Below are 22,107 nucleotides of genomic sequence, written 5' to 3' on the forward strand. Positions count from 1 at the left end.
GGCAAGTTTGGTTCGATTAAAACGAACTCTGATGCGATTGCTCTGTTAGTGCGGTTCATTTGAACAAGTGTGAACGCTGCCATCCGAACCTCGGTGCGCACCAAACAAACGGGCCGAGACCGCCTGAATAGTGGGTCTCGGTCCGCTTCCAAACGAACTCTGACGCGGTTCGATTGATATATGAATGCAACATGGACCAAAGATGTCTAAACGGACCAAAAACAGGAAGTAATTTGCCTTTAATACTGACCTCAAGCATACCTGGTTCTTCTCATCATAGGAGCTATGTTGCCCATTACAGTTCGGTACAGGCGTCGGAACCACCATCAGCCATCCTTGCAGCATATCTTCGTTTGTGTGTGCAACGGAGGAATTCCTGGCGCTGTTTTGACTCCTTTACACATTTATTAGCTCTTCGTTTGTTCTCAGCTGGTAAAAATACCACCATATATTCATATATAAATCCAATGAGCGCATTTAGCCCAGCAGCCAGCATTTTTTTGGATGTTCGGGAAGTTCCATCACAAAATATATGTTATAAAAGCTGTCCAATCAAGTTGTGAATTTTTCGTGATGCCTTCTGTTTCGTATCTATAGGTTCGGTGTTACAAATGCCAGTGTGAACGCTAAGCGAACCAGGACTAAATTTATCATTTTCTTTTTTGGTCTGGACCGAGAGAACCGAACTACAAGTGTGAACACACTTCTAAAAAACAGTTGTTCATTGTTAGTTTAATAAAAAGAATGCATTCACTAATGTTAACATATACAACTTCTATTGTTAAAAATGAAGTAGTGTGTTAAAACTAATCAAGATTAATAAACAGTAAAACTATAGAAAATATAGTTAATTGTTCGTTCGCTATTGCTTTATGTTATTGTTGTATACAACTTTGTGATAACGTTGAGTTCGTGGGCACTTTCCCTCTCCCGCAGACAGACACATGACCACGCCCCCCCATGCCACAAACTTCATTGTAAAATTTTACAAAAGACAGAAAAACAAAAACAGAGGAGCTTTGAGATCTAAAAGTTCCTGTTAAAACATTTAGATTTTACTGCAGTATTAGGGCCATAACCTCTGAATATTGAGGGGGGATGCCCCCACCGAATAATCAGATTAGCGGTGGACAAATATGGGTTTTTCAATGGCTAATCCTTTTACATAAAAGTGCAAAACTTTTATATTTGGGAGGGGGACACGTGACGCCATGCGAGAAGCAGACGTGTGATTGCGAGCTCTGCGCACTTTGCTCCTTTTTTAAGTGTTTTCATGTTATAATCCACCTGCGTCCAAAACAGACTTGGAATAAATTTTGGAAAAACTTGAATATTTCAAAAATATGAACCGAAGGAATAACATACAAATTGTTGGAATTCCTGAGCATGAAGAAGGCAGAGATATGGTGAAATTCCTAGATGAGCTCTTCCCGAGTCTGCTCGACATAACAGGCCATAAACTGGAAATCGAGCGAGCTCACAGAGTCCCTGCTCGGAGATCTGCTGAGGGAGACAGGCCCCGATCAATTCTGGCCAAATTTCTGAGATCATCCGATAAAGATCTCATGTTGCGCCAGGCGAGGAGCAAAGGAAAACTTGGAAGAATCACAATATTTTCTTGTTCCCTGACTTTCCGAATTTGACAAGAGAGAAAACGCGATCAGTTCAAGGAATGTAAGAAACTCTTATATCAACAGAAGATCGCTTTTGCGCTGATGTTCCCGGCCAAACTGAAAATAGACACCAGGGACGGCAGCAAAGTATTTACATGTCCAACACTGGCACTCTCCTTCATAAATACATTGGAGTGAGTAAGCCATTTGATGTTTCTTATATTTGTGGACTGACTCGCTGTTCAGTGACTCGATTGTCTGAGGAAGCTGGGCGCCATTTTTGTTTCTTTTTGCATTGGCTCTGCCTAGCGGCTGGAGTTTGTTTTGTAGAATGACACTTCCTTTACGAAACTTTTGCATTGCCGGAAGATCGCTTTTACACTGAAGTTCCCGGCCAGATGGACATTATGGATGACCGCAAAATATCTACATGCTCACGTAAAGGACATCTTTTATAAAGTTGACGGGCTGAGTCATGGTGTATTTATTTATTTTTTATTTTTTACGCAGCCTCCAAGTGAATTTGACTCTTGATCATCCGAGGAACCGGGATGCCTGTTTTGTTTCTTTTCATGCTGGTTCCGTCTAGCGGCTGGAGTTTGTTTTGTGGAATAACACTGCTTCGGGACAGTGTTGTGAATGAATCTCTTCATTCTTTGTGCTTATATCTCCTGTTGGCTGGGGTTTGTTTTTGTGGAGTATTTTCGTGGAACATTGGAATGATTATGTAATCTGCTGCACTCATAACAGCTGGTTCACTGAACACTTGAAACACTTATTTGTCTGTCAGAGGAAACCGAACGGCTTTATATCAGCTGGAGTTTGTTTTGTGGAGGAACACACCTTCAAGACAGTTCTGTGAATGAATCTACATGTTTTTTTGTGTTTATTCTGCCTGTTGGCTAGGGTCTGTTTTACAAAGTATTTTCTGTTATATAATTTTGCCTCACAAAATTTGTATAGAAGCACCGGACTTGAGCAATCCGGTGGCAAAATTGTCGCGGGGGCTCTCGTAGGCGTACTTGGACCTTTTGAGTTTAGAGGGATTGACACCGGTAGGCGCTGTCGTGCGCGGGGTTAATGCGCACGTTTTTCTTTTTTCTGTTTGTTTTGTTCGGGGGGGGGGGGGGGGGTTGGGGGTTGGGGTTTGATTGTTGCACTAATGGGGAATGTGGTCTGTATAATCTTGTTTTTGACACACAATTTTTTTTTATTATATCAATATGTCAAATGTTAATATGAATAAGTTATCTCTCTCCACATGGAATGTGAATGGGTTGGGGCACCCCATAAAAAGAAGGAAGGTTATTTATTTTCTTAAGTGTAAGAAATATGACATAGTGTTTCTTCAAGAAACACATCTTTCCTCGCAGGAAGCTGAAAAATTTGGGAAGATATGGGGTGGACATATTTTCTTTAGTGCAGGCTCAAGTAAGAGTAGGGGAGTCATTATACTGATAAATAAACATCTACAATTCAAATTTCTCAAACAGAGTAAAGATAAATTTGGAAGAGTCATTGTTGTTTTAGGAGAAATTCAGGGGCAAAGTCTGATTTTGGCTAATATTTACACACCTAACGCTGATGATCAGGGCTTTTTTATAGGTCTTGAAGGGATGTTGCAAGCCGCTGGCACCCCTCGTGATAGAATATTGGAAGGAGATTTCAATCTTTTGATGGACTCAGTCCTTGAAAATAGTGAAGCAAAAGTGTGTAAGCCCACTAGAGCAACATTGACACTTTACAGGATGTGTAAAATCTTGGTCTTGCAGATATCTGGTGACTTTTGAACCCATCTGGTAGGGACTATAAATTTTTTTCATCAGTTCATAAGATTTATTCTAGAATAGATTTTTTTTATATATCTATGTCCCTTATTTCATCTACTGTGGATTGTTCAATTGGAAACATCTTAGTCTCAGATCACGCCCTGAGTTTAGAGATGTTGCCACATACGCTTTAATGTATCCCTTTTGCAAAATACTGATTTCCAACAAATGTTAAAGACTGAAATCAATGTTTATATGGAGACAACTGGTCCTCTGTGGGCGTGGCTTGGGAGGCACTTAAGGCGGTTCTTAGGGGTTGGATCATACAGTATGCCTCATTCAAAAAATCCAAAGCACATGAACTCGTGGAGTTGGAAGAGAATATTAAAATTGCCGAGGCCGAATGTCATCTGATGGCCTCAGAGAATTGACCCAATTGAAATACAAATTTAATACTATTTTGTCACAGAAAGTGGAGTTTTGGTTATTCAGGGCAAGACAGACATACTTTGAGTCAGGGGACAAAGCAGGGAAGCTTTTGGCTAGTATATAAAGCAGAGAGAGTCTTTTTCTACCATTCCCTCAGTAAAATATGATGGTGGTGAAATATTTACCTCAGCCATTTATATTAATAATGCTTTCAAAGAGTTCTATCTTGATCTCTATAGTTCCACATCTTCGTCTACTGATGAAGATATTAGAAAATTTGTGGAACCATTAGAACTCCCTAAATTGACAACTGAGTTAAAAAATTGTCTTGATTCTGAGATAACCTTGGAGGAGGTTGACGAGGTAATTAAGGCCTTGCCTACAGGCAAGCCTCCGGGGCCAGACGGTTTTGCCGCAAATTTTTTAGATCTTATGCTACAGAACTTGCTCCACTTTTGTTGGATGTTTATACGGAATCTTTAAGAATGGAAAGCTTCCGCAAACCATGACACAAGCCCGGATCAGTCTGATTCTTAAAAAGAACAAAGATCCAAGCGAGTGTAAGAGTTACCGTCCAATTTCCCTGATCCAGCTAGATGTAAAAATTTTGGCTAACCAATTAAGTAAAGTTATGACATCTCTTAAACATATAGATCAGGTGGGGTTTATTAGGGGCCGCAGCTCTTCTGATAACATTAGGTGTTTCATCAGTATCATGTGGTCAGTGGTGAATGATCAGTCTCCGGTCGCTGTCATCTCACTTGATGCCAAAAAGGCGTTTGATGGTAGAATGGGATTATCTTTTTAAGATTTTGGTAATGTATGGGTTCGGGAGTACATTTATTGGTTGGATTAAGTTACTTTATAGACACCCTGTAGCAGCGGTACAAACAAATTGATTAATTTTAGATTATTTTACTCTGGATAGGGACACCCGGCAGGGTTGCCCTCTTTCCCAATTCTTGTTTGTCTTGCCCTGGAACCATTAGCAGCCACGATAAGAAAGGAGCATGATTTTCCGGAGTGACGGCGGGAGGCGTGGCGCATAAACTTCTGCTTTTTGCAGATGATATTTTATTATTTGTCTCTGACCCCACTAGATCTATGCCTTGCCTCCACAGAATTATTAACTATTTTTCCAAGTTCTCAGGGTACAAAGTCAGTTGGTCTAAATCCGAAGCTTTGGCTCTGACAGCGTACTGTCCAGTAACGGCTTTCCAGCCGGGCGCCTTCCAGTGGTCCAAACAGGGCATTAAGTATTTGGGGAATTTATTCCCAGCAAATTTGTCTGATTTAGTTAGAGTTAATTTTGACCCTTTAAGAAAAAGGTTTTCAAGCGATGTGGGCAGGTGGGCTTCATTACATTTATCAATGATTGGGAAGGTTAATGTTATTAAAATTTAACTACCTGCTACAATCTCTCCCTGTAGATGTTCCCCTCTCTTATTTCAAGCAATTTGATAGCATAGCGAAGTCCTTCATTTGGAATGGTAAGTGTCCTAGATTACATTTTAATAAATTACATAGGCCGATTGACAAAGGTGGGCTAGGCCTACCCAAGATTTTGTTTTATTATTATGCATTTGGTCTCAGACATTTGGCTCCTTGGTGGCTTCCACCTGAGAGAGCCCCTCCCTGGTTTTGTATTGAACAGGATGTTCTTGCCCCTATTTCGCCATTGCAAAGCCTTTCTATCAAACTAATCAGAGAAGTTACACCCCGTTATTTCGCATTTGCACACCAAAATAGTGTTGACATGAGATTGTCTGATTAAAAAAGGGCTCATAACATGTTAAAAGATACACATTAATACGAAGTTGGATAAAAGACAACATACAAACATATGCAAACGTTCTCTTTAATTTTTATTGCCACTTTCATAATCAGTACAATTAACAGATCATTGCAATCAATACAAAATATTGAAAATGGAGATGGATTACATTGATAAGGTACATTTAGTAAAACTGGCTGTACAAATCATGCCATTAAAGAGACTAATATCAAAAACTTTGAGAAACACAACTGAAACAGTTTTTACTGATTTAAGTTTGAGCTGGTACAGAATGTCAGCATAAGGTGAATTTGCTTAAACATTGCCTTAACAGAATATCATTGATATCCTGGGCTTCTGAGAAACAGACTTCCTATAGAAGCACCGTTGGTGTAAGCACTCTAAAATAGGTGTACACAAAACCCAAATATTTATTCATTTTAATTAGGCCCATTTAAAAATAAAATCCATTACAAATGTGAGCTGTGGTGGTGTCTTCTATCTTCAAGAGTTTTTATACATTTGCGCTGCGAGTGGCTCGTTTTTCATCTTTGCCATGGTCTCAGTTTTGGTCATCTATGGTTAATATTCTCCATCCAGATTAAGATCTAGTGTGGAGGAAACCCAGGATGGCTGCTGGGATCAGCAGGTACAGTGCAGTGTGCACAAGACCCAATCTTTCAGCACTGGCAGAATTCTTTGTGACACTTGGAATGGGTTTGACTGCAGTGGTGTTGCTTCCTGTTGAGGACTTTGAAGCCAAGAAAAAGTCAGAATTAACAAGCAGGTAAAACAATGGTCACACTTTACAGTGTTCATGTTAGTGTACGCTGGGGAAAAAAATTTGTCTGGTAACCTAAAAAGAATGTGCTTAATGTGGTTCATCTGACTGAACAAAACAAACAAAAGTATTTTAATGGGTTAGACAAAGTAAACAGATCCTTAAAGTAATAATTGCAGTTTAGCACTTTACAGTGTAATTATGTAAGTACTGTGTGATACGTAAAATATACACTGTAAAATGTGAGAATGTGCATGCCCTAGCTCTTTTACATATAAGAGTGTAACATTAGTGTCTTGGAGAGAAAGAGGAACAGATTCCTTTTAATTATAAACATTGGAGTGGAAACAAACTATAAGGTTAACAATACAAAAACATGACACTTCATAACAAAACACTTCAAGGACTGACCAAGAAGTAACAAAACTAGAGGGTATTTATACACTGAGAAACTAATGAGGGAATAGAAGTCAGGTGCAGATGATGAAGAACAGATAGTAGTGATTAGGGCAGTGAATCCTGGGAAATGAAATCTGGGGGAAAACTTCAAAATAAGAGTCCTTGAAGAAGAATGAGGAAACAGGCTGTGACAGATAGTTGATGAGGACCAGTGATAACCAGTGTAATCATTTATTTTAAATGTGAAAAAAAGAGCAGCTTTAGATAACTCTTTTTGTGTTTCACGCAAGAAATAAAGTCATACAGGTTTGGAACAACATGGGGTGAGTAAAGGATGACAGAATTTTAATTACTGGGTGAAATATACCTTTTAAGAAGCTATTTCTACCTGATCTCACTCTTAAAAAATATTTTGCTGAATTAACATTATGTAGCCAGGTTGATTCCGTAATATTGACTGATATTTCTGAGTTGAATAAAACCAGTTAATTTAGATGTTAACACATGAAGCAGATATTTATTTATTTATTTATTTTTACAGGGTATGCCTATTTAATATGATCATTTTAAAGAGCTGCTTGTAAATGCACTTTGTTAGTATTCTTACTATTCTGATTAGTGCTACACGTATTACACACTGTAAAAAGTAAAGTATGTGATCGTTCTCTTTTGATGATTTTCAACCTGACTTGACCCTTACAATTTACTTTTGTTGGTGTAACACAATGTAGTCAGGTTGATTCAGTCATATTAAACAATATTTTCCATAATTTAAATGTTACTACTGTACACAAATCAAATATTTTGGTTACCTTAAAAAAAAAAATTAAATACAAAACTGTACACTGTTGTTTGTAAATCATGGACAGTATAAACTTTTATTAAAATAAATTTAAAAAAATAATAAGAATTAAAGAGAGGAAGAAGATTCTTTATTTGTGAAGCTTCTGCATTCACACAGGATAAGAGAACTGGTGACATGCCTTTCTTGCATCATGTACGTTTTTTGCATGTACATGTAACTTGTAATTAATTTTTTATTTATTTATTTATGAATGCTTACAGGGAGCCTTTAAAAGAACAGGATACAATATCCTAACACATATGAAGTTATTGTATCTTTTTGTCATTTCACCAGTTGAAATGCACATTAAAATAAATAATAAATTCCTCCCAAAGAAATCCATAGATGAAAGCCTACCTGAGTTGAAAACGGTATGGTTATGAGCAGCACCCCAAGGCACAATGTCAATATATGATTCATTTTTTTTTTTATGGTTGCCTTTTCTTCTTCCAGTGAAGTTTCCTGATGACCCAAGAGTCTGAGCTCAATGATGGGGGAAGATTTGGTTTTTATTGTCAAAGTGATTGACGTGTGACATGTTTCTAAAACACCCGCCCACCAATGAGGAGGAGGCTAATAGTTGCTACTGAAAAAGGGGATCTCCAAATAAAAGCTGCTTTTGTCAATACATCTAAACCTCTATCAATGCTACAAAATTTCAAACCAGGACACCCCTCTCATCCACTCCAGATCTACAAGATATGACCTACAACATTAATAAAACTATGATAATGCCATGTTAAGAGAACACACATTAATACCAAGTTGGATAAAAAATGACATACAAACATATACTGTATGATCATCCGCTTTAATTGTGCATTTTGAAACATCATTAATCATTACAATTAACGGTTCTTTACATTAAATACAAAAATACTGTAAGAGAAGATGGATTATGTAGATCAGGTCCATATGCTGTAGTAAAATTTGATGTACACATAATGGCATTACAGAAACTGAAATGATATAAGATATAATGATAACATGATGTCATATATGTCAGCATAAGGTGAATTTGTTTAACCTTTGCCTCAACCAAATATCATTGATTATCCTGGGCATCTGAGAAACTGACTCTTCCAAGAGAAGTTGCCATTGAGTAGGTGAGCCTGAAAATGTGGCTTAGGGACAAAACATAACCAAGAGTCCAATAGTGCAGTTTAGCCTTTGATTATGCAGTTGTAGATTTCCTTCAATGCAAGCTTTTATTACTTAAAACATCCATTACAAATGTGAACTGTAGCGGTGTCTTCCCCTCCCTTTTGTGTCTTCTATAGTCAAGAATTTTGCCAAAGTATGCTCTTTGAGTGACTGGCTGTCCATTTTTGCCATTGTCTCAGTCTTGGTCATGTATGGTTAATATTCTCCATCCAGTTTAAGATCTAGTGTGGAGGAAGCCCAGGGTGGCTGCTGGAATCAGCAGGAACAGTGCAGTGGGCACAAGACCCAATACTGAAGCACTGGAATGATTACCATTTGTGGGAGCAGTTGTAGCTCATGAATATGAGCTATGGCTGTCATCTGTGGACCCCTACACCAAACATTAAGTATTGCATTATACTAATAATATAATGAAAACTGCTTGTAAATGCACTTTGTTAGAAGCAAAACAAGTTTCTCTTCTTCTGGAAATCTAAGGCAATAAATGAAAAATTCACAGTGCCTACCTGAGTTGAAAGTAATACGGTTATGAGTAGAACCCCAAAGCACAATTTCCAAAGTGTATTCATTTTTATGGTTGCCTTTTCTTCCTCCAGAGAAGATTTCTGCTGGACCAAGGATCTATGCTCATTGATGGGGATTGACTGGGTGATAAACTCTCACAATGATTGACGTGTGACTATCTCAAAAGACCCGCCCACCAGGTAGAGGAGGAGGATCTTGAGGGAATCTCCTGGAATCGCCAAATAAACTCGCTATTCAGATATTTCTCCTTTCACACGTTTATGATGAGGCAAAAAATTATGCTCTAAGGCCAAATGATCATTAAAAAGCCTAATTGAATCCTTAACCTACTATAAAAGTAGCCTATTGTTAAAAGTAGCTAACGATAAAGAGATGGCTAAAAGCTATAAATGAAACGCAGTTTTATTTTTAGTATTTTAGTAGCCTATACATGATTGGAAAAATATTCAATAAAATTTTAATATGAGATTTTTTTTTTTTTTTTTTTATTTTTTTTAATCGGTTGTCATGTAGCCTACTTGTTTGTGGGAAAATTTGCTTTTTTTATTGTAAAATCAATTATTACAATATAAGTGTTCAATTCAATAAAACAAACAAACACATTCACCTAGATATGTCACACAGATAAGAAGTTAAGGTGAAGAAAAATAAATAAATAAATAAATAATAGAAATAATAGCATATACAAATAAAAAGATCAGATAAATAAAAAATTAAAATAAATATAATTATTTTATAAGTCATAGGTCAGGAAAGATCTTATTAGCATATAAGAAAGAAATAGAAATATTTATATATATATATATATATATATATATATATATATATATATATATATATATATATATATAATATATATATATATATTATCATCATTAATAGCCTACCTCTCATAATATTTATTAAGGAATCGACTTCTATCAAGTACTCTGCAAATCAAGGCAGTTTTTAAGGAATTTCAGTTTGTTAATATAACATTTTGCTGCAAGAATATTGTGGGATAATTAGTGGTAAAATGAAAAATAGATGCTCTGACTTTAAGTCCCTCGAAACAATTATTTCTGTTCATTTTATTATAGCCTATTGAAATGGGCTCGACTGCAGCTTTGAAAATCGCCAAAATGAAGATTAGGGTACAACGGGGCTAAAGGCCCACCTTAAGGAAAATTAGCTTTTATTCTGGTCACAAAGTGTTTCAAGACTCAAGAAATAAATGTATTTTTATTGAATATTGATGGAGCAACATAATTTGCGTGAAAAGAAATAAGAACAGAAGTTTGTTTTGAATACAATTATTATTAATAATAATAATAATAATAATAATAATAATAATAATAATAGTGGATTGAGACTTTTACCCCACACCTGGGGTAAAAGTATCCCTCATTTGGGGTGAAAGGCCCCCAGGAGGTTTATACTGATATCATGTGGATACCACGGCAATAGTTATAGGGCACAATTTGTCAACTTATGCAACTAATTTTGAGACAGCAAGATGCTTTTTTGAGTAACAAATTAAGATAGGCCTAATAATTTTAAGTATTTTGTTTCAAAATAAATGTGATAATTTCCAGGATATTCATTAACAGCATAAATTTACAACAGTTTAAAAAATATTAAATATTAGATCAAATTGCCTCAAAATCAACCGTTAGGCATTCCACACAATCATCTCATGGAAGAGGAAAATTTTGCAGTGTATAGTGACAAACAGGTGTTTGGGAAAGTACGGTGGTAGTTTTTGTTGCTATTTTGTGTTTTGGGAGAAATTAAAATTAAAGGAGCCTTTTACCCTGAAGAGCCTTTAGCCCTGTTGTACCCTACTTTTTAAAAAAAAAAAAAATACAAAATTTTTGTCAGGTAATCTAAAACATGTGCTTCATTTGATAACATTTAACTTAACTGTATTATTCAATTCAAACATTTTATTTCATTGGACTAAATTTACATGACAAACTAGGTTACTCAAACGAAATGTAGTTTTATGAGTTAGATCAAATAGAAATAGATATCTGAGGTAACAATAGCAGGAACTTTGAATATCAAAAAATGACATAAATCAGCATAAAAGTAATCCATAAGACTCCAGTGGTTAAATCCATGTCTTTTGAAGCGAAATAATAGGTGTGGGTGAAAAACAGATCAATATTTTAATCCTTTTTTTTTTTTTTTTGTATAAATCTCCACTTTCAATTCCACATTTTTCAGCTTTTGTTTTTTGGTGATTCTCATTCTTTGTGCATATTGCCACCTACTGGTCGGGGGTGGTCAAAGGGGGAGATTTATAATACAAAAGGACTTACATATTGATCTGTTTCTCACCTACACCTATCATATCACTTCAGAAGACATGGATTTAACCACTTGAGTCATATGGATTACTTTTATGCTGACATTATGTGATTTTTAGAGATTCAAATTCTGGTCGCCATAACTTAGCTGAGATATTCTTCTAAAAATCTTCATTTGTGTTCTGCAGAAGAAAGAATCTGGGTACACATCTGGGATGGCATGAGGGTGAGTAAATGAGACAATTTTTATTTTTTTATAAGTTGTGAACTATCCCTTTAATAACAGGAAGATATAGCAGATGCTCATGGGGTGAAATTGGCATTTAAAACTCATTTGTTAAGGTTATCGTACAATAAAAATATAAACAATGGAGTCTATGTCTCTAATAACAAACATTGAGGGCGTAGCGATGGAAACAAGCTCTTCATTCGTGACAATCTACTACCCTCTTGCGTTTCAAATCTGCAGTAACATCATGAATAAAGCGTTTTTGTTTTTCTGTTTGGTTTGTCTCGAAACAGCTCCCGTAGATGTCCGTCGTCTCTATCGTTCCGGTAGAGATAGAGTGCCGCCCATGCGGAGGAGGTCACATCCCAGACAAACTCGCACCCTGGTATAAACTCACCTGTCAGAGTCCCACATGCTGCTGCTTCGGCGTTCGGTTGTAGGTTTCGGTGGTGTGGCTCGATGGGGAGTGCGCTGTCTGTGCTCCGGAGACGCAGCGGGCCGGTTCCGGGACACTGTGCTGCTGCCCCGCACTGACTTCCCCATGAGAGTGAGCGGGCCAAACCTCTTGGAGCAAGAGATCCAGATCCAGCAGGTAAGAGTGACAGGTCCAGAACCAGAGCTCTGCTACAGCCACTGCTAGTGCTGTGGATCCAGTCTGGTTGGTTTTGATCTGTTGCCTGTTTACCGTCGGAACCGCCAACTCTCCGCGCTCATAAACAGTTTATGGCTGTCTCTATGAGATTTCCTAAATCTTCCTTGACAAAAATTGTTAACAGCAGTTGTTAGGGCTGATTTAAACTGATACAGAACTACTGACTGAGTAAAATGCATGTGTTATCTCCTGTTGTGAAGTCGAACTGTTGTTTGTTTTATAGAAATGTGGGTTTGACCAACTGTACACATGGCAGAGAGGGAGAAAGGCAAAGAAGGAGTACTGCCTTCACGATGGACCACCGTATGCCAACGGTGACCCTCATGTGGGGCATGCTCTCAATAAGGTACCTTGTCAGATTATAATCACACTCGCATCACAATGTGATTTACACAGGTGGGATGTGTTCCTGGATCAACATCCTTTGGTGTTCATGTAAAGAATCTTTTATCATTCAAAGGGCAGTGCCTGGTTGACTGAAATGTGCTTCCATGAACATATCTTAAATCATGTTAAGTCACTCTAGCTGTATAGTTTGCCCTCAGAATCATTAGTGGACCCCTTTTGATCTCCCCTGCAGATCCTCAAAGATATCCGGAACCGTTTTGAGGTGCTGAGAGGCAGGCAGGTTCATTATGTACCCGGCTGGGACTGCCATGGTCTGCCCATTGAGCTCAAAGCACTCGGAGACCTAAGAACCAGTGAGCTGACCCCACTACAGATCAGACAGAAAGGTCAGGAGGTCACATCATGCAATGAATGTTCTAGAAAAATGACTAATTTGTCCAAAATCAAGCTTGCTGGTATATTTGTGAGCACCTAATAAATAAGTCACCTTTTTGAGACAGATTAATGAGAAAAAAATCAATAACTGTCTAACAGAATGTGTCTCTGATCAGCGCGTGAGTTTGCAGAGAGGGCCATATCTCGGCAGCGTGCTGCATTCCAGCGCTGGGGCGTAATGGCTGATTGGGAGAATTGTTATTACACATTTGATGGAAAATATGAAGCAGTACAACTGAAAGTCTTCCAGGAGATGCACAGCAAAGTATGTGAGACTCTTACTGTGAAATTTGGCACTTTTGCATTCTCTCCTCTTGATGTCCTGGTTCCACATCACTGAGCTTCATCTGAGCAATACAATCATATTCTGGGTTCAATACAGGTTAAGGTCAATCGACAGTGGTTGTGGCATTATGTTGATAATCACAAAAAAGTATTTAGACTCATCTTTTTTTTTTTTTTTTAATTATGTATTTGTGGTAATCAATTTCATGCCACAAATGCTGTTGATTGAGCTTAAAGGGATAGTTCACCCAAAAATGTCAATTCTCTCATCATTTACTCACCCTCATGCCATCCCAGATGTGTATGACTTCCTTTCTTCTACAGAACACAAATCAAGATTTTTAAAAGAATGTCTCTGCTCTGTAGGTCCATACAATGCAAGTGAATGGGTGCCAAAATTTTGATGCTCCAAAAAGCACATAAAGGCAGCATAAAATAATCCATAGGACTCTAGTGTTTTAATCGATATATTCAGAAGTGATATGATAATTGTGGGTGAGAAAAAGATTAAGTCCTTTTTGCCTAGAAATTCTTCTCCCTGCCAGTAGGGGGCGATATGCACAAAGAATGTAAATCACCAAAAGCAAAAAAAAAATTTAAAGTTAAAGTGGAGATTGACTGAACAGGGAGGAGAATTTATCATAAAAAAGGACTTAAATATTGGTCTGTTTCTCACCCACACCTAGCATATCACTTTTGAAGATATTGATTTAACCACCGGAGTCTTATGGATTACTTTCCTGCTGATTTATGTGATTTTTGGAGCTTCAAAATTCTGGCACCCATTCACTTGGATTGTATGGACCAAAAGAGCTGAGAAATTCTTAAAATTCTTGATTTGAGTTTAGCAGATGAAATGAACATTGAACATTACATTTATATAGCGCTTTTCTGACACTACACTCAAAGCGCTTTACACAGTGAACAGGGGACTCTCCTCAACCACCACCAGTGTGCAGCATCCACCTGGATGATGTGACGGCAGCCATAGTGCATCAGTACGCTCACCACACACCAGCTATTGGTGGAGAGGAGAGAGTAGAGTTATAGAGCCAATTAATGGATGGGGATTCTTAGGAGGCCATGATTGAGAAGGGCCAATGGGGGGAACTTGGAAAGGACACCGGGGTTACACCCCTACTCTTTACGAGAAGTGTCCTGGGATTTTTAATGACCACAGAGAGTCAGGACCTCAGTTAAATGTCTCATCCGAAGGATGGTGCCTTTTTACAGTATAGTGTCCCTGTCACTATACTGGCGCATTAGGACCCACACAGACCGCAGGGTGAGCACCCCTTGTTGGCCTCCCTAATACCTCTTCCAGCAGCAACCTTAGTTTTCCCCAGGAGGTCTCCCATCCAGGTACTGGTCAACCCCGCTTAGCTTCAGTGGGCAACCAGTCTTGAGCTACAGGGTGATATGTCTGCTATAAAAAAAAAAAAAAAGACATGTGTATGAAAGAAAGTCATACACATCTGGGAAAGCATAAGGGTGAGTAAATGAGAGAATTTTTATTTTTCGGTGAACTACCTTTAACTTTTATTGAACCCGGAATATTCCTTAAAGTGTTTCAGATTCTCAGAAATGGGTTCTTTTATTTGTTTCCCATGACCCTTGTTTTCTCTCTGTCTCTGGTGTGTACAGGGTTTAATTTATCAGGACTTTAAACCTGTATTCTGGTCACCATCATCCAGGTAGGAAAATCTTAATGTTTGTAGCCAAAAAGGTGGCTCTTATTTGTAGCCTCACATAAAGATTTTGGGCTTATAAATATACAATAATGATATTTGACTAAATATGTTGATGTGGTACGTAATATTGGTGTAGGACAGCACTTGCAGAAGCTGAGCTGGAGTATAATCCAGAACATGTGAGCAGTGCTGTGTACGTCACCTTCCCACTGCTCACCCTGCCTGCCAGACTTGCTGCAAAAGCTGGTGTGTATGCCTTCTGCCCCATCACACAAAGTCCAAATCGGCACGCCACATACACAGAATTTAAATAACCTTGTATATGGTGCCTTTGCTGTCACTCATGCCTGTGTGTGTGTGTGTGTGTGTGTGTGTTTCAGAAGGTTGGGGTCATGTGTCTGCTCTGATCTGGACAACTCAGCCTTGGACTATACCAGCCAATCAGGCAGTTTGTTACATGCCCAAATCACAGTAAGCTGCATATGCTCACTCACTTTTGAATCTATGGTCTGATTTGATGTCAAATGATGATGCCTATGTTATTCTGTTCTTCCTCAGGTACTCTGTAGTGAAGCGAGCCGATAATGAACAGCTCCTACTAGTGGCCACAGAGCGCATCAGCAGCCTCGCATCCATACTGGGGACAAATCTAGAGAGCTTGGTCACACTCGCAGGTAGATCCTGTTATATTATTGTCTTAAACCAGTGAACACCATGCTTTCTTAACTGACCTACATTATGTGTTATTATGGCTCTCTTTTTTTCTCCAGGTTCAGATCTTGAAGGTGGAGTCTGCCAGCATCCCACAATTCCTGCAAAAGAAGTGCCTTTGTTGCCGGCTAATCATGTGACCATGGCCAAGGGAACGGGATTGGTCCACACAGCTCCAGCCCATGGCATGGAGGACTACAGTGTTGCCACACACTTTAATCTGCCTGTGGTATGTCACACAAACCTGTATTGAGTTGACTAATCATGTTCCAGCTGGTGGGACAGTATCAATTTATGTTTGTTGTCATGACTCTTAATTTGCATTATTTCAAGGAGTGCATGGTGGATGAGGAGGGCAAGTTCACGGAACTTGCTGGCACTGACCTGCAAAATAAATTAGTGATGACTGAAGGCAATGCCATGGGTAAGAGAGAAAAAGAAAGCAACAGTGGGATAACCTGAAATGAATATGAACACTAGAAAAATAGTCTAAAATGTCATATGAAAAAATAATATAAATGATAATAAATGTAATTAAAATAACTTTGGGGTGGGTGTGTGCTTGTTTGGGACAGTGATCTCTATGCTGCAGGCAGCCGGTGCAGTTGTGAAGGAGGAAGATTGTGTCCACAGTTACCCATATGACTGGAGGACCAAACAGCCGGTTGTGATCAGAGCCAGTAAACAGTGGTTTATTAATACAGCCAGTCTCAAAGACAAAGCTAGGGTGAGTCAGCATACTTCTCAGCAATTATTAAGCAAAGTTAAGTAATTACTGACAGTAATTTTTCAGTAAAGAGGCCTGAAGCCAGTTGCGAAATAATGTGCGCTTTTCTGCAGGAAATAAACAGTATGCATTTTTGTGTAGGATGCCCTGCAGAAGGTGCGTGTGATACCAGAATCGGCGAGGTCCAGTTTGTTGGCAATGCTGGACAGAAGAACATACTGGTGTATTTCTCGGCAGAGGAGCTGGGGCGTCCCCATCCCTGTGTTTTACCACAAAGAGACTGGAGAGCCACTCTTAAACAAGTATAGACTTGTACCTTGCTTATAACCATTTCATAGAAACCCACACAATCATACACATAAATACAATGGTAAGAATTCCCTCTTCATGTCTCACTCAGACATTCGGTGACACAAATCGCTAAAGTTTTCTCTGAGAAGGGGAGTGACAGCTGGTGGGTGGAGCCATTGGAAACATTTCTCACTCCGGAGGTTCTTCAGAAGGTACGTACTTATATATTTAAAGGGATAGTTCACTCAGTAATGACAATTCTCTCGTGATTTACTCACCCTCATGCCATCCCAGATGTGTATGATTTTCTTTGTTCTGCAGAACACAAATGAAGGTTTTTAGAAGAATATCTCATCTCTGTAGGTCCATACAATGCAAGTGAATGGTGACCAAAACTTTGAAGCTCCAAAAAACACAAAGACAGCATAAAAGTAATCCATAAGACACCAGTGGTTTAATCCATGTCTTCTGAAGCGACAATTTAACTCCTTTTCACTCTACATCTTCCCATTGCAGTCTCTAGGAACGATCATGATTTCAAGCTCGATTACACTTCCTATTGCTTGACGCATGTGCAGAGCACTAGATGGTGCTTGGAAAAATCTTAATTTATGTTCTGCAGAAGAAAGAAAGTCATACATATCTGGGATGGCTTAAGAGTGAATAAATGATGAGAGAATTTTTATTTTTGGGTGAACTATTCCTTTAAGCCTCAAATTTAAGGCTCTTCAAAGTGCTTAACTTTGTCAGTGCAAAATATAATGGCACTTAAATGTTACATGCATTGTTATAAAGTATGCATGTGTATGTTTGTCAGAGTAAAGCCGGTGCAGTATCTGATTATGTGCGGGGTGAAGATGTCCTGGACATCTGGTTTGACAGTGGAACCTCTTGGGCTGCTGTACTACAGGGTGAGTCAACAGAGTTGTGCTTAACTATACATTCACTGTGTGTTTACATGTGACTTTCTCCAGTTCCACATGTGTCTGTGTTAGCATTTTGTCTCTGTTTGTCTCTCAGAATCAGACCCACGTGCAGACTCATATGTGGAGGGGAAAGATCAGATCGGCGGTTGGTTTCAGTCGTCTCTCCTCACCAGTGTAGCTGTACGGAATAAAGCCCCTTACAAGTGAGTCAGACAAGTGTATTTGTCTCACACTCACCCATACATGCACAGACGGTCACTCGCCTTGTGTCTTTGTGTTGTATGTTTTAGAGCGCTGGTGGTCCATGGTTTTGTTGTGAGTGAGAGAGGAGAAAAAATGTCCAAGTCTATAGGCAATGTGGTCGACCCAGATGACATCATTAATGGAGGGAAGGTAAGATGGCATTAAGCAATGATGGAATAACATCCATCCATCCATCCAATTTTTTTTAAACATCAGTCTTTCTCTCTTTCAGAATTTATCGGTCTCTCCTCCCTATGGTGCAGATGTTTTGAGATGGTGGGTTGCCGAGTCGAATGTGTTCTCTGAGGTTCAGATCGGCCCAAACACACTAAATGCTGCCAAAGAGAGCATCAACAAGGTCTGTTGTAAATCAGAAGATAATGAATTCCTTAATGTCCTTAAATCATTGCTGCCAGGGAACTGAAAGAGCCTCTTAGTAACAACAGGAAAAGTGAGACTGTAACGCACTCGTTTCTGGTGTGGTCAGGAGAAAATTTTACTGGTGAATATCAGAATATTAAGGATTTCATATTATGCAAAAAAGAAAGAGATAATGAAAGAGATTTTCTAATGTTTGGAAGGAGATGCATTCATGATACATTTCTCCTCCAGTAGATAGCATATGAACACCTTGTATATGTTTACATACTGTGTTTACTGAAGTCCTCTCAATTTTATTCCATCTCCTCTCTCTCTCTTTAGTTGAGGAACACTCTGAGGTTTCTCCTGGGGAATCTCCAGGGCTTTGATCCACGCTCTCAGGCTGTGGACCCAAAACAAATGCACTACATAGATCAGTACATGTTGCACCTGCTCAGAGAGTTCAGCATAAAGGTGAGTCTGTATTTGCATGTTTGTGTGTGATTTATAAGCCAGATCTACACAGCTGTCAGTAGAGTGAGAGGGCGTTGGAACATACAGTGTTGTTTTTAACACTTTGACTGTGTGTGTGTTGTAGGTAACTGATGCTTACAGTGAGTTTGACAGCGGTCGAGTCATCCGTCTGCTGCAGGCCTTCATCACCAGAGAATTATCCAACTTCTATTTCAGCATCATTAAAAACCGGTAACCATTGATACTTGAATCCATAAAATGATGTAAATCTCTTTCCTTAAGTTGTATAAAAATTGTATTTGTAAAAATTGTAGTTCTATACAAATCCTTATACATTTTAACCTGTTCTGCAAAGGTAAACATCACTGACTTTAAAACACTGGATGTTCACTTAATGTCACCCTCTCTGTCAGGTTGTATTGTGACGCTGAGGACTCTGTTGGTCGGAGGTCATGTCAGACAGTTCTAGAAGAGATTCTGGATGGAGTGACTCGCTCTATAGCTCCTGTCCTCCCTCACCTGGCTGAGGAGGTGTACCTGCATGCACCTGGACATGATGGTACACACACACACTTTGCCCTTTAGTCAACACAACTTCCAGACACTGATAAAATGCACTGGCCACAGCTGTGCATAATCTAGCCTGTCTAATGTTTCTTCCTCTGTAGAGGGGGAGACTTTGTTTCGTAGTGGCTGGATTAAGACAAGTTCTGTATGGCGGAGGCCGGGATTGGAGGAAGCCGTGGAGGGGGCGTGTGCTATTCGAGATTCCTTCCTGTCGTCTATTCCAGGATGCAACGCTGCAGAATATGACCTCATCATTTCCATCGAGCCTGGTCTGTTCTTTGAGCTAATGGAGGTATATCATGGATCTTCATCATGATATGTTTGATATGTTAACCTTTTGCACTTCAGTGATTCACTGTAACCATCAGGCTAAATTATTTACGTTTACTTGGGATAACATAATTTTCCATGAATGATCTCTTAGAAGTTTACCTCAATAACATACTTGTTCATATCCTATAACAGATTATTCTTACATATTTAAGTGATTCATTTCAAAGGGCATATTCAACATCAAATGTACAGTGCATAAATGATACAACTATACCAGTTCATTCCAGCTGGGTAGTGCAAGACTTAGATTTGCTTTGTTTCTCTTTTCCCTGCCAGTCTCTTCAAGAGGAGCCCACCTCTACTTGTTCCCAACTGACTGAGCTCATGATGGCCTCACGTATCACACTGACAAACTCTCTCCCACGGGATCTGCCATCGGATGCTGTCACCAGTTCAGGAAAATTCCTCATCAACCTGGAAGGTGAGAAACTCTTGGCTTTGAGGTTGTTTTTAGAAAAAATACAAAATACTTTGATGCATTTAACTCAAGAACAAACATCAAGATCCTTTTGATTCATTTTAAAATCCAGAACTAAGCTTATGTCTAAGAAAGCAGGCCTAACTACATACTCATAGCAGTTAGTTTAGAAAGGATTGGTAACATGCTCAAATTTTTAAGGGGGCAGTTAATCTATAAATAAAAAGTGTAATTTACTCACCTTCATGTTGTTTCAAACCCATATGACTTTCTTCCATGGAGCACAAAAGGAAATGTTAGGCAGTATGTTAGTCTCAGTCACTATTCACTTTCATTGCATCTTTTTTCCATACAATGAAAGTGAATGGTGACTGAGGCTATCATTCTGCCTAACATCTCCTTTTGTGTTACAGAATTTTCATTTTTGTGTGAACTGTACTTGTAACTAGCCTCATAAGCAGTTGAACCCATTTTTAAGAAGATAAACTGATTAACAGACATTAAAGGTTCTTGTTTATTTTTATCCTAATTGCTTTTAGAATTCTCATGTGTCTGCGATGCTGTTTATCTGTGTCCTGTAGGGGGCGTGATTTGCGAAGAAAGTTCATATAGTATAGCCGCAACGCCCACCTCTCTCTCTCGCTGTCCGAGATGTTGGCGCTACACATCAGATGAGCCTGACTGCCTCTGCACACGATGCCAGACCGTGCTGGAAAATGCCAAGTAACTGTCCTGACTGTTGCCATGACTACTGCCCACGCACTGTCTCCCCTTTCTCTCTGATCCCTGTAAGGGCTGTGATGAACCTGTAGAAAGCTGCTAATGGAATATGTGGGAGGATTGTGTTTCTCAGGGCTCAAACAGAAGATGGACTGTTAGAAATGAATAAAGCAAAAATAATTGGGAAGGAAAAGACACTCGGCTGAGATAACATCCATATACCCTTGTTTCTGAGTGTGTGCATGAACACGAAGAGCCCTGACATGGGTTAAAGGGATAGTTCACCCAAAAATGAAAATTCTGTCATCATTTACTCACCCTCAAAAAACAGCCTCAGTCACTATTCACTTTCATTGTATGTAAAAAAAGAAGCCATGAAAATTAGGCTAATATTCTGATTTTGTGTTCCACGGAAGAAAGTTATCCATGTGTTCAAAATAACATGAGGGTGATTAAATGATGACAGTTTTCATTTTGGGTGAACTATCTCTTCAACCTGTTAAATCCTAACAAGATGTTTAAATGTACTAGGCTGATGTTCTTAAGCTTAGTGCTCTGTTACAGGTGTATTAAGCCAACTGATTAAAGCAAAAATATCATCAATACATTGGAGAGGATATTTGTGTTTGTGTGTGTGTAATATATATATATATACTTATATCTATCTATTTGTGCAAATGTTTGCAGTTGGGTGGAGGGCTCCATTTAAAACACTTGCAACTTCATTTGCTGTAAGTTCACATTCTTTATGTCATGAAGGGTTTTTTTTCCTGTCTGCTACATGTTTTATTGTGTGACATTTTGAGCTGAATGAAGATACTGTACTGAAAGTACTGTATGACAGGAGAGTGTGTCAGTTTTAGTTTGACTGGTTATCTGTATTTAAACTATGCTTTATTACCTCACTTCTTTTTATCTCTAATATAATAAACAGTACAGACAGAAGAGAATGTTTCTCAGTGTCATTACTACAAAAGTTTTTCTGACCCAAGTCCCACTTAAAGGTGCACTCTTTAACTTGTAATTTATTATTCTTTTTTTTACTTGTCATTTTAGACTTACAGTGACACCTACTGGTGTGGATGCAGCATCATTCAAAATCAATAGT

The 22,107-nt window shown here is 38.6% G+C and overlaps 1 protein-coding gene and 1 long non-coding RNA gene across 4 annotated transcripts; one reads left to right on the forward strand and one right to left on the reverse strand.

Moving 5' to 3' along the window:
• Positions 1–5,653: 5,653 nt before the first annotated feature.
• Positions 5,654–9,294, reverse strand: LOC127411068 (uncharacterized). Its single transcript, XR_007892221.1, has 3 exons — positions 9,280–9,294; positions 7,967–9,143; positions 5,654–6,336 (listed from the first exon to the last, which is right to left on the reverse strand). It is a non-coding gene; the product is annotated as an uncharacterized LOC127411068 (long non-coding RNA).
• On the forward strand, positions 9,023–21,938 carry LOC127411066 (isoleucine--tRNA ligase, mitochondrial-like). Of its 3 annotated transcripts, XM_051646417.1 has the most exons (26): positions 9,023–9,159; positions 9,370–9,477; positions 11,778–11,815; positions 12,112–12,410; positions 12,694–12,816; positions 13,051–13,204; positions 13,370–13,518; positions 15,183–15,232; positions 15,366–15,475; positions 15,610–15,700; positions 15,788–15,903; positions 16,000–16,169; positions 16,274–16,364; positions 16,516–16,667; positions 16,809–16,969; positions 17,068–17,170; positions 17,776–17,869; positions 17,979–18,087; positions 18,175–18,277; positions 18,360–18,485; positions 18,830–18,961; positions 19,086–19,192; positions 19,375–19,520; positions 19,630–19,820; positions 20,138–20,282; positions 20,861–21,938. In XM_051646417.1, exons 4-26 carry the CDS (start codon positions 12,231–12,233, stop codon positions 21,004–21,006), a joined length of 2,949 nt encoding a protein of 982 aa, XP_051502377.1. In that variant the 5' UTR covers positions 9,023–9,159; positions 9,370–9,477; positions 11,778–11,815; positions 12,112–12,230; the 3' UTR covers positions 21,007–21,938. The 3 variants fall into 3 exon arrangements, with proteins under 3 accessions (XP_051502377.1, XP_051502378.1, XP_051502379.1); XM_051646418.1 differs by lacking the exon at positions 9,023–9,159 and having other exon boundaries at positions 9,343–9,477; positions 15,613–15,700; XM_051646419.1 differs by lacking the exons at positions 9,023–9,159; positions 9,370–9,477; positions 11,778–11,815; positions 12,112–12,410; positions 12,694–12,816 and having other exon boundaries at positions 13,094–13,204; positions 13,353–13,518.
• The last annotated feature ends 169 nt before the right edge of the window (positions 21,939–22,107 follow it).

This window comes from Myxocyprinus asiaticus, chromosome 20 (assembly GCF_019703515.2).
Source record: "Myxocyprinus asiaticus isolate MX2 ecotype Aquarium Trade chromosome 20, UBuf_Myxa_2, whole genome shotgun sequence".
Lineage (NCBI taxonomy): Eukaryota > Metazoa > Chordata > Actinopteri > Cypriniformes > Catostomidae > Myxocyprinus > Myxocyprinus asiaticus.

What these genes read in the sequence shown, in the direction of transcription:
- LOC127411066 (XM_051646417.1), top strand. Translation starts at nt 12,231, where the DNA reads ATGCTGCTGCTTCGGCGTTCGGTTGTAGGTTTCGGTGGTGTGGCTCGA. An exon ending in GACTGAAGGCAATGCCATGG is followed by an intron (nt 16,365 to 16,515) that starts GTAAGAGAGAAA and finishes TGTTTGGGACAG; the next exon opens with TGATCTCTATGCTGCAGGCA. An exon ending in CGGAATAAAGCCCCTTACAA is followed by an intron (nt 18,088 to 18,174) that starts GTGAGTCAGACA and finishes TGTATGTTTTAG; the next exon opens with AGCGCTGGTGGTCCATGGTT.